This window comes from Rhinoderma darwinii, chromosome 10, assembly GCF_050947455.1.
Source record: "Rhinoderma darwinii isolate aRhiDar2 chromosome 10, aRhiDar2.hap1, whole genome shotgun sequence".
Taxonomy (NCBI): Eukaryota; Metazoa; Chordata; class Amphibia; order Anura; family Rhinodermatidae; genus Rhinoderma; species Rhinoderma darwinii.
Genome location: NC_134696.1, coordinates 14,882,211 through 14,895,048, shown reverse-complemented (window position 1 = coordinate 14,895,048; position 12,838 = coordinate 14,882,211). Strand labels below are relative to the sequence as shown.

At 39.9% G+C, this 12,838-nt stretch overlaps 1 protein-coding gene across 1 annotated transcript; it reads right to left on the bottom strand.

Moving 5' to 3' along the window:
* Positions 1 to 600: 600 nt before the first annotated feature.
* Positions 601 to 11,129, bottom strand: LOC142662489 (nicotinamide N-methyltransferase-like). Its single transcript, XM_075840697.1, has 3 exons — positions 10,964 to 11,129; positions 8,092 to 8,299; positions 601 to 1,024 (listed from the first exon to the last, which is right to left on the bottom strand). The coding sequence occupies exons 1-3, from the start codon at positions 11,115 to 11,117 to the stop codon at positions 601 to 603; spliced, it is 786 nt and encodes a 261-aa protein (XP_075696812.1). The 5' UTR covers positions 11,118 to 11,129.
* Positions 11,130 to 12,838: the final 1,709 nt, after the last annotated feature.

Genomic DNA, 12,838 nt, shown 5'->3' with positions numbered 1-12,838 from the left:
AGAGTGTATTTCTGATCAATTTAATGTTATCTTCATTGAAAAAAACTGTGCTTTTCTTTCAAAAATAAGGAAATTTATAAGTGACCCTAAACTTTTTAACAGTAGTGTACATATACAGATACTACCATTTAGTACTGTAATAACATATGAGTACACCATAGGTAAAATGCAAAAAGATTTTTATTATATTTAATCACAAATAGTAAAAACAATAGCCAGCACAACCTAAAAAAAATAACAAACAAACTTAAAACAACATGGTAGTGGTGGGGGGACTACAACATATAGAGCAGCTTATCACACCAGTACAGTACAAAAAATAGCAGCGAATAATAGAGTATCTAATGAAATGGCAATACATATTGCACAAAGAGACAAGAAATGTATACACTCAATATATTACTGTTTATCAGTGTTGCCTCAAAAACTATATAAGATGTCTATAACATGGATATCGCTAGCTTAAGATACCAACCACTGTGCTGCATAGTGAGTCCCAACTATAACCAAACCACCACCACAGAACCCCTGATTTTGATTGTTAGATCTTTTTAAGCTTAACATATGAAGTAATGACAAGCAGACTTTGTGAGTTTCAACCTACTTCTCCTTGTGAGCTGCAATATATATGAAACCCTTATAGTCAGTAATGTCACTCACAGCCGTGCTCTCCTTGACATTACAGTCATCAATGATAAAACCTTCTCCAACTAGAGCTTTCCTGATAAAATCCTCATCATATGTGAAAACATGGAACGTGTCTTTCCCAACTGTGAAATATGTTGCATCTAAAACCCCAATTAATATGAGGTGTCCTCCAGGTTTCAGCAACCTAGAGAACTTCCTCAGATATCTGATGTAATCATCTTGATCTTTGCTGATAACATCCAGAAGACCAGTACTAAGGACACAATCGGCTGGTGGTAAGACCAGCGGGTCTGTTATATTCTCTTTCTCCAGGACGCATTTCACAACATGTTGAATGGCTGATCTCAGTTTTCCTTCTTTGTCCTCAAACTGGTCACTGGAAAATAAAAAAGACAAGGAAAGTGATTGTCCCACAGTCAACATCAACATGGTGGCTCAGGAGTTAGCACTGGACAATTGACTTGCAATACTAGAGGTAAATCTTGAAATATTCCAATGCTGATGCACTAAGTGTCAGGCTTATACTGTGATTTTAAAGGATTCATTTATATGATATTGCCCCCTACAGATAAGAATATTTAACTGCGTGTAATAGAATTTTTAAGTTTGACTTCAGTATTAACAGAGCACACATTTTTGTGAACCTCCTTTGTTGTATCAGGAGTAGAGATGAGCGAACTTTTCAAAAGTTCGGTTCGGCTAGTTCGCCGAATTTCACAAAAAAGTTTGATTCGGACCGAACTAGTTCGGACCGAACCTGTCATTTCCGTGCGCCGAGCATGCTACTGTCCAGGGTGCTGATAGAGTTAATGGGCTGCACTAACTCTTTCAGCAACCTTGACAGTACATGATCGGCGCGCGGAAAATAAAATTTTAATGTAATAAAAAAATAAAAATAATATGTTCATACTTACTTTCCTCCTGTCCGGCCTCCAGCGATGACGTTTCATTCCTTTCGCCGCTGCAGCCAATCACAGACTGTAGTGGCGGTCACGCACGTCAGGATGACGCTTAATCCCACGTGACCGCCTCTGCAGCCAATCACAGGCTGCAGCGGCGACATGGATGAAACGTCATCGCTGGAGGCCGGACAGGAGGAAAGTAAGTATGAACTTATTATTTTTTTTTTTGGGCATGTATGTATGTTGTCATGTATGTATGTATGTATATATGTGCATGTATGTTGGCATGTATGTATATATGTGCATGTGTGTATGTATATTTGCATGTATATATTTGCATGTATGTATGTTTGCATGTATGTTTGCATGAATGTATATTTGTATGTATGTATGTTTGCATGTATGTTTGCATGAATGTATGTTTGCATGTATGTATGTTGTCATGTATGTATGTTGTCATGTATGTATGTATGTATGTATGTATGTATGTATGTTGTCATGTATGTATGTATATATGTGCATGTATGTTTGCATGTATGTATATATGTGCATGTTTGTATGTATATTTGCATGTATACATTTGCATGCATGTATGTATGTTTGCATGTGTGTATGTTTGCATGTATGTATGTTTGCATGTATGTATGTTGTCATGTATGTATGTATGTTGGCATGTATGTATATATGTGCATGTGTGTATGTATATTTGCATGTATATATTTGCATGTATGTATGTTTGCATTTATGTATGTTTGCATGTATATATGTATGTATGTTTGCATGTATGTATGTTGTCATGTATGTATGTATATATGTGCATGTATGTTTGCATGTATGTTAGCATGTATGTATATATGTGCATGTTTGTATGTATATTTGCATGTATGTATGTATGTATGTATGTATGTATGTTTGCATGAATGTATATTTGCATGCATGTATGTTGTCATGTATGTATGTTGTCATGTATGTATGTATATATGTGCATGTATGTTTGCATGTATGTTGGCATGTATGTATATATGTGCATGTTTGTATGTATATTTGCATGTATATATTTGCATGTATGTATGTATGTTTGCATGTATGTATGTTGTCATGTATGTTTGCATGTTTTTATTTTTGCATGTATGTTTGCATGCATGTTTATATATGTGCATGTATGTAATTATGTTTGCATGTATTTATGTTTGCATGTATATTTGTGCATGCTTGTATATATGTATGTATGTATCTTTGCATGTTTTTTTGTATGTATGTATGTTTTCATGTGTGTGTGTATGCATGTATGTATGATAGTTTGCATGTATGTATGTATATATGTGTGTATGTTTGCATGTATATATGTGCATGGTTGTATGTTTGTATATATGTATGTATGTATGTTTGTATATATGTAAGTATGTATGTTTGCATGTATGTTTGTTTGTATATATGTCTGTATGGCCATGTATGATACTGTCTGCGGGTGCCCTGTATCTAAGTCAACTTCGCGGCAGGCTTCTATACATGGTATAACAGTCAGTATCACACATTAAACTGAATCTAAGCCTACGGCATGTTTTATTTCATTATTATTTTTTTTTACAGGTTTGGTGTTTGGACTACGTCGGTTTCGAGGACTACTTCGAAGACGGTTTTTTTTCTACAATAAAATGGTTAATGAGGGTTGTGTTGGGGGTGCTTTATTTCAATAAAATATTTTATCTATATCTTTGTCTTTTTCTTTTCAAATTTTATTACTACCACTTTAGTAATGGCCGCTGTCTGAGTGACAACATCCATTACTAAGGCGAGGCTTAGTGTTAGCCGGTGCAGAGGCTAACACTAACCACCATTATTACCCCGGTACCCACCACCACCAGGGGTGCCGGGAAGAGCCAGGTACGATCCAGTACCCGACAATCTGTTGTGATGGTCGGGCTCTGGGGCGGCCGCAGGCTGGTATCATGAGGCTGGGAAGGGCCAAAAACAGTGGACCTTCCCACCCTTGTAATGCTAGGCTGCTACTGCTGTGTTGTATCTGGCTGGTTATAAAAGTGGGGGGGGGGCCCCACGTCATTTTTTTAAATTATTTATTTTATTATTTATTTTTTTTTAAAAATCCCACCCAATTTATCATAACCAGCCACATACAACACAGTGTTATTAGCCTGGGAATGGACAAAACCAGTGGCCCTTCCCATCCATGTAATGCCAGACTGCTGCGGCCTTGTATATGGCTGGTTATTAAAAATGTGGGGGACCCAACGTCTATTGTTAAATTTGTTAAATTTAAAAAAAAAACGATGTGGGTTCCCCCCCATTTTTATAACCAGCCCGATACAACACAGCAGCAGCAGCCTAGCATTACAAGGGAGGGAAGGTCCACTGTTTTTGGCCCTTCCCAGCCTCATAATACCAGCCTACGGCCGCCCGAGTACCCGACCATCACAACAGATGGTTGGGTACCGGATCGTACCAAGCTCTTCCCGGCACCCCTGGTGGTGGTGGGTACCAGGGTAATAATGGGTGGTTAGTGCTAGCCTCTGCACCGGCTAACACTAAGTACCGCCTTAATAATGGACGCTGTCAATCAGCCAACTGCCATTATCTAGGCACTAATAAAGTTTAAAAAAAACACAAAGACAATTTTTTTTTATTGAAATAAGAAATCCCCAACAAAACCCTCGTTAACCATTTTATTAAAATTTGAAAAAACGTAGATCTACGCAGTAGTCCAACGAATCGAAGATGTAGTCCAATCGGTACATCAAAATCTGCAACAACATAAAAAAACAGTTATCAATGTGAACAATACCAATACTTCTACTCACCTACACACATATATACACGCACACACAAACAAACAACCATACACAAACACACACATATACACAAACACACATATACACATATAAACAAACACACCCATATACACAAACACACACATATACAAAAACACACACACACAAACATATACACAAATACACCCATATATACACACACATATACACAAACACATATACACAAACACATATACACAAACACACCCATATATACACAAACACACACATAAACACACACCCATATACACAAACACACACATATACAAAAACACACACACACAAACATCTACACACAAACATATACACATACACCCATATATACACACACACACACACACATATACACAAACATATACACAAACACATATACACAAACACACCCATATATACACAAACACACATAAACACACATATACACAAACACACATATAAAAACAAAAACAGACAAAGACACATACCCAAACACACACACTGTTTCTTTTAAATGCTGCTGGGGAACCCGCTCGATCCACTATATAAGGCTGCGCTATAGTGCAGCATTTAAAAGAAACAGGATCCTGACCTGTCCATAGAGTTTAAGGCAGCACAGAGCATTCAGGAGATGAGCATGCAGATTCAGTGCTGCTGTGAACTCTGCTCTTACCATTATGTAGCTCTCAGTCTGTTACCTCTCCTCCACTCCTGTCCTCAAGAACACCTTCACATGATTGGCAAGTCACCACCTAATGGTAAGAGCAGAGTTCACAGCAGCACAGAGTATTTCAGGAGATGAGCGTGCGGATCTTGTGCGGGGTGGTGACTTGCCAATCATGTGAAGGTGTTATTGAGGACAGGAGTGGAGGAGAGGTAACAGACTGAGCTATGTAATGGTAAGAGCAGAGTTCACAACAGGACAGAATCTGCACGCTCCCCTCCTGAAATATTCTGTGCTGCTGTGAACTCTGCTCTTACCATTATGTAGCTCTCAGTCTGTTACCTCTCCTCCACTCCTGTCCTCAAGAACACCTTCACATGATTGGCAAGTCACCACGTAATGGTAAGAGCAGAGTTCACAGCAGCACAGAGTATTTCAGGAGATGAGCGTGCGAATCTTGTGCGGGGTGGTGACTTGCCAATCATGTGAAGGTGTTATTGAGGACAGGAGTGGAGGAGAGGTAACAGACTGAGCTACGTAATGGTAAGAGCAGAGTTCACAGCAGCACAGAATCTGCACGCTCCTCTCCTGAAATATTCTGTGCTGCTGTGAACTCTGCTCTTACCATTACGTAGCTCTCAGTCTGTTACCTCTCCTCTACTCCTGTCCTCAAGAACACCTTCACATGATTGGCAAGTCACCACCGCGCACAAGATCCGCACGCTCATCTCCTGAAATACTCTGTGCTGCTGTGAACTCTGCTCTTACCGTTACGTGGTGACTTGCCAATCATGAAGGTGTTATTGAGGACAGTAGTGGAGGAGAGGTAACAGACTGAGAGCTACGTAATGGTAAGAGCAGAGTTCACAGCAGCACTGAATCTGCACGCTCATCTCCTGAAATACTCTGTGCTGCCTTAAACTCTGTGGACAGGTCAGGATCCTGTTTCTTTTAAATGCTGCACTGTAGCGCAGCCTTATATAGTGGATCGAGCGGGTTCCCTAGCAGCATTTAAAAGAATCAGGATCCTGACCTGTCCACAGAGTTTAAGGCAGCACAGAGTATTTCAGGAGATGAGCATGGCCGGCCACAGGCAGCCGGTCGTTTTTCCAAGCCGTGCTCCCATTATGCACACGACCGTAAAAACACCCGTTATTGCGGGTCGTAATTACGACCCGCAATAACGGGCTCATATACTTCTGTTACCCACGGGTACCTTCCCGTTTTCTCACGGGAAGGTGCCCGTGCCGTTAAAAAAATAGAACATGTTCTATTTTTCTATTTTACGGGCCGTGCTGCTATAATTAGGGTATGTTCACACGACAGCGTCCGTAACGGCTGAAATTACGGGGATGTTTCCGCCTGAAAACATCCCCGTCATTTCAGCCGTAACGGCATGTGCAGGCGCTTGAACGCCACGTCCATTATGGACGTAATTGGCGCTGCTATTCAATGGAGTCAATGAAAAACGGCTCCAATTACGGCCAAAGAAGTGACCGGTCACTTCTTTGACGCGGGCGTCTATTTACGCACCGTCATTTGACAGTGGCGCGTAAATATACGCCTCGTGTGAACAGACAAACGTCTGCCCATTGCTTTCAATGGGCAGATGTTTGTCAGCGCTATCGAGGCGCTATTTTCGGGCGTAATTCGGGGCAAAAACGCCCGAATTACGTCCGTAATTAGTGCATGTGAACACACCCTTAGGGTATGTTCACACGCACTAATTACGGACGTAAATCGGGCGTTTTTGCCCCGAATTACGTATGAAAATAGCGCCTCGATAGCGCTGACAAACATCTGCCCATTGAAAGCAATGGGCAGACGTTTGTCTGTTCACACGAGGCGTATATTTACGCGCCGCTGTCAAATGACGGCGCGTAAATAGACGCCCGCGTCAAAGAAGTGACCTGTCACTTCTTTGGCCGTAATTGGAGCCGTTATTCATTGACTCCAATGAATAGCAGCGCCAATTACGTCCGTAATAGACGCGGCGTTCAAGCGCCTGCACATGCCGTAACGGCTGAAATTACGGTTATGTTTTCAGGCGGAAACATCCCCGCAATTTCAGCCGTAACGGACGCTGTCATGTGAACATACCCTTATAATGACAGCACGGCTCGCAAAAGCGGCCGGCTGCCCGTGGCTGGCCATGCTCGTAATTACGAGTCGGAATTACGAGCACGGCCCGTAAAATAAAAAAATAGAACATGTTCTATCTTTTTAACGGCACGGGCACCTTCCCGTGAGAAAACGGGAAGGTACCCGTGGCTAACAGAAGTCTATGGGCCCACTATTTCGGGTCGTAATTACGACCCGTAATAACGGGTGTTTTTACGGTCGTGTGCATGAGGCCCTGTAAGGACGGGTGGCTACATGTGTGCACCCGTCATTACGGCAGCGTTGCTAGGCGACGTCAGTAAATAGTCACTCTCCAGGGTGCTGAAAGAGTTAACTGATCGGCAGTAACTGTTTCAGCACCCTGGACAGTGACTACCGATAACAATATAGAGTACCTGTAAAGAAAAAAAGACGTTCATACTTACCGGGAACTCCCTGCTTCCTCCAGTCCGGTCTCCTGGTCGTTGCCTTGGTGACGCGTCCCTCGCGACATCCGGCCCGACATTCCTTGATGACGATGCAGCCCATGTGAGCGCTGCAGCCAATCACGGGCTGCAGAGGCCTCTGCAGCCAATCACAGGCTGCAGAGGCCTCTGCAGCCAATCACAGGCTGCCGCGTCAGAAAAGAAGGTCGGACTGGAGGAAGAAGTGGGACTCGTCACCAAGACAACGACCAGGTACGTACGAAATGCTTTTTATTTAATTTTTAATCAGCAGCCTCTTTTCTCTATCAGTGATTGATAGAGATAAGTGGCTGCCGATTTGTATCATATTTTTGACCGGGTTCGGTCAAAACGGGTTCGGCCGAACCCGGTGAAGTTCGGATTCACTGTGAACCAAACTTTTCCGGAAGTTCGGACCGAAACCGGGTTCGGTTGTCCCGGTTCGCTCATCTCTAATCAGGAGCAACAATCACAATGACAGTGGTTTCCTCTTGATATTTGGACAAAAACATCACCTGTTTTCTTCTTTCCCTTTAAGGAATGTTGATGTGTGGCCCCAATAAAATGCCCCCGTACGTTCATCCACCCATCTCTTCAGCTCCATGATGCATCTGTTATTGACCTTCAGGACTATGATTTTTTTGAAAAACTCACAGGCTGAATATAGATGATGTACTAAGGAACCAATACTGAGGTCAATCAAGATATCTCCATTAATATGAGCTGCAGAAAAAAAAATTGGAATACTGAATCATCCAATACGTTAAACCCTCACAGATTACTTGAACAAACAAGGACATATGTCTGTATCACTTCTAGCAAACTATATAATAATTGGGCAATACCCAAAATAAAACAACAGGTAAACTAATCTTTAAATGTTTTATAGGGAGAGATTTGGTGATATTTATGTCATACTTCTCACTAGTACATTAGGAGCAGTCCCTCCAAAGTTATAATTATTTAGTTAGAGGTCTAGAAAGGAGAAGGAAGGCTCATGGTACAGAAAGTAGAACCATCCAGAAGTCTTCAATTGAATATTAAGGTGAGGTGCTCATCTGATGGGATAATATATAGTTTACCCTATGTGTCCTCAATAACCAGGGGTGTAGCTGCTCACCTGGAAATAGGAGTAAGCAAAAATGGGGCGCTCCTGTGTAATATAGTCCATATATAGACCCACCTGACTGGATATCATATTCTAAGACAACACACTAGTAACACAGAAATACTGATAAGGTGTCCAAAAGGAAGATATAAGTACAGATCTTCAATTAAACTCATTATGCAGTCTCAGAAATCCTAGGAGTAGACATTATTGTATTGAAAACATTTTTTAGAAAATAAAGTCTACTCTTTAAGAATTTATGAGCTTCATTTTGGTTCCTTCAGTGTTATTGAAGAATCATATCTAGAGTTTCACTAATGACACCTGTGGTTTCTGATTTCTAGACTATACTACATAGCTGTGACCTCTGTTAGCTTTTCCTACACATTTTTTCTGGATCTACCTTATGATGACATTTTGCCCCTTTTAGTATTTGAGTTCTTGTGATGTGACTGGACCTGACCCTGTGCAGAATCTCCCAATTAATAAACCTGCTGAGCTGTCATTCATGTGCTGTCTAATGTGACAAAGAAAGTGACATCTCCATCCCAATATGACAACAACCTATAAATATGAGAATGATGGAAAAATTATATTATTTCTGCCATTAGTGGAACCTGAGCAGAAAATGATTGTCGGTCCATTCAGTTTCCAAGTATGGATATTTTTTATTAAACCGCAATAACATAGTTGGAAGAAGTCAGAAAATGACAGTAGCGCAAATTGTCAGATAACAGCAGATTTAACATCCTAAGCCGCCATGACACACTTTTACATCATGGAGAGCCTTAAGTAAAGACACCATGACATACAGGTACATCATGGTCATCGCGCAGGTAGGGGATCTGTGCCTATGTGATCAGCAGCCGGAGCCCAGAGGTGGTTGACTGCCGGGCTCCTGCTGTAATGACCGAGGTCAGAGAAACTTCTGATCCCAGCCTTTAACTCATCGATGTCCCCAAGTATTCCAAAGCATTATACCAGGCACCACCACATTTGTTTAAACATATTAACTATATTGTACTGCGCATTGCATAAAAAAAACAAAAACGGTGACATATTTGCCTTTTTAACCCATCTCCCCCTGCCCCCCCCAAAAAAGGTATAAAAGTTATTCAATAAATGATATGCACCCCAAAAAGGTACAATAAAAACTAAAACTCCACTGAGAATAAATAATCCATCATACAGCTATGTTGATGGAAAAATAAAAAAGGGTTACACGAAAATTATTTTTTTTTAATAAAAATTGCTTTTATTGTGCAATAAATCTAAAATTTGGAAAAATATATATTTAAATTTGGCACAGCCGCACTTGTATTGTCCCTTAAATTAAAGTTATATATATATATATATATATATATATATATATATATATATCATGTTCTAAACACCATAAAAAACACAAAAAATGACAGAAATTATTTTTTCTCTCGATTTTATCCTAACAAATGTACAAAGATTAACAAACTAATTGTATGAACCTCAAAATGGTGGCAATAAAAACTACAACTCCTCCAGCAAAGACACAATCCATCATACAGCTACGTCGCCGAAAAAAGTTATGCCTCTCAAAATACGCCAATAAAAATAAATAAATATATAGCTTGGTTTTGAAAGCCGAAAATAGGCCAGTCCTTAAGGGGTTAAGCAATGGTAATTTAGTTGTCCTTCATTATTCCCCAAAAGATTTGCAGGGTTTTGGAGAATACAGAGTTAGGGTATGTGCACACACTTACTAAAAAACGTCTGAAAATAGGGAGCTGTTTTCAAGGGACAAAAGCTCCTGATTTTCAGCCGTTTTTTTTGGAACTCGCGTTGTTCGTGGCGTATTTTACAGCCGTTTTTGGATCTATTTTTCTATAGTCAATGAAAAAAGGCTCCAAAAACGGCTGAAGAAGTGACATGCACTTCTTTTTCGCGGGTGTCTTTTTACGTGCCGTTTTTTATAAACGGCCATGTAAAAAATGCCCCGTCTATTTCAGCCGTTTTTTGGGACGTTTACGGCCCCAAAAACGGCCAAACATACCCCGTGTGAACATACCCTTAAAAACAATGATTTTACTAAAACCTGAGACTTTTTTCAAAATATTCAATGACCAGGGCCTTTACTCTGCTCCTTGGTATTTTTCAGATGACTGGGGCAATGTAGTCGCCTCCTCTGACCCCACACATACCCAAAAAAATAATAATTTGCTAAACTTATATTCAGTTGTTACAATATTTTAAATCAATTAAACATACAATAATATACACATCAATGAAATCAGGATACATACCCACTGTGAAAAGTTGTCTAAGATTTTCAATGATAAATTTCAAGGTGTCATCTCCAAAGGCCATGTCAGGTTTATCTGAATAGTACTGCTCTAGATGTTGTCTGGAATCAAAGTCATGTTCATGATAGAACTTATGGGGACTGGAATCCATCATCTACTCTTGTATCACAGACGGGGTGACTACCTCTAGACCGCGGCACAATATCTTTATATATTTACCAGGATTCAATTTACAAAGTTTGTTACTAAGAATAACTTATCTCATGATGACTTATTATATTCATGAGCCGGTCATGGGAACTTGTGTTATAATAAATTCACATAGAGAAATAATGATCTTTAAATAAACAAATCTATTTATTGTTAAAGTAACAATGAGACAAAGGAAAACAACAAGAAACTTGCAGACAAAATACCTTTCTCATCTTTTTATTTTTTTACTTCCCTGTGTCCCTCTTGGTGCTGCTGCTATTCTGTGCTGCTGGGGACAGGGTTTGAGCAGATTCAGCTTTCTTTCCCCTCTGACCGCTGACAATATAGTCTTTTCTTACTTTCCCTGCAGTGAGGTAACATGGGATGCAGAGTAGTGAAGACATATAGTGTGTGACACAGTGGCGTAGCGATAGGGGTCGCAATTGCCCACGGCCTCCCACACCAGAAGCTATTGCCCCTGACTTTTTATGACCTTAGCAACGCCCCTTCCTGCTATTGCTGCATCGTTGCGTTACTTAGGAGGACCGTTGACCATGAAGAGTATTTGGGAGGCCCAAGAAGAATTTTTGCATCGGGGCACATGAGTCTTTAGCTACACCTCTGGTGTGACATCCATAGTATGCACTCCTTTAGAAACCATAGAAAACATAAAAAAATAAAAGCATGAAGACTGAGTGGATATGTGCAGGGTTCATATCTGCTGTCAGGATGCAAAGTTTATAGTCCTAACAAGCTGAGAAGAAGCTATACTCTCATACTACTGTAGAGTCTCTGCTCCTTACCTGACAAGCTGGGCAGGAAGCTTTTTCTATAGGCTGAGACCTGGCTGTTGGGTGGGTGACTGACCATACTTGTTCACCAGCACTCAGCTTATTGGGTCGGCCTCCTCATTGCTATACACTTTAAACACCAGGTTGCACCACACTATAAAAGTAAATGTCATAACTCTTCATTTGTTTCTTTTTTGTAACATGAATCAAGTGACCTATGTGACAAGGAGCATAATTTAGAGTGAAAAGCCTAAATAAGAATTCATTTTGAGCTGCACTGACGTGACCACAATTTAAAGGAACACGAATCAGAATGAACTATAAATTCCTAATATAATCTATAATCGTAATAGATGTAACATTGTTATAAAACTTTGCAATAATCCTTTAAATCAAATAAGAAAAAAATTTCTGCAGCAAGAGAGAGTAAAACTGCAACAAAAAAGTAAAAATCAAATGGTGACCAGTATTGTGGTTTATCAATGTAATCCTCTATGATATCCTGTACCCCGCTCTGTGTAGTTTGATTATAAGTAGTGTGACTGGGTCCTCCGTGTTGTCTGAGTGCATATAGCGTACAAAATTAATATAAAAGCCAACGTTCTGAACCATAGAGGAATTTTTTTTAAACTAAATGTAAATAAATAAATTAAAATCAAAATTAAAAATAGATATTAGCTTCAACGCATAACATAACATGAATAAAATACATTTATATAGTGTACTCGACACAAATGATGCAAATAATGGCGCGCTCCAGTTAGGGAGTATAAAGCAAAGGGTAATTTATATAGTGTACTAGACACAAATTATGCAAATTAACAAAATTCTCTATAAATGCCCTGATTAAAAATCATCTGCAGATATTGAAAATGTATAATGTAGGTTATCT

Excerpts from the sequence above, each read along its gene's own strand:
- LOC142662489 (XM_075840697.1), bottom strand. The coding sequence starts at position 11,117 with ATGATGGATTCCAGTCCCCATAAGTTCTATCATGAACATGACTTTGAT. Across the intron at positions 8,300-10,963 it reads TAGACAACTTTTCACAGTGG|CTCATATTAATGGAGATATC; the intron begins GTATGTATCCTG and ends TTTTTTCTGCAG. Across the intron at positions 1,025-8,091 it reads AAAGGGAAAGAAGAAAACAG|TGACCAGTTTGAGGACAAAG; the intron begins GTGATGTTTTTG and ends TTTATTTTCCAG.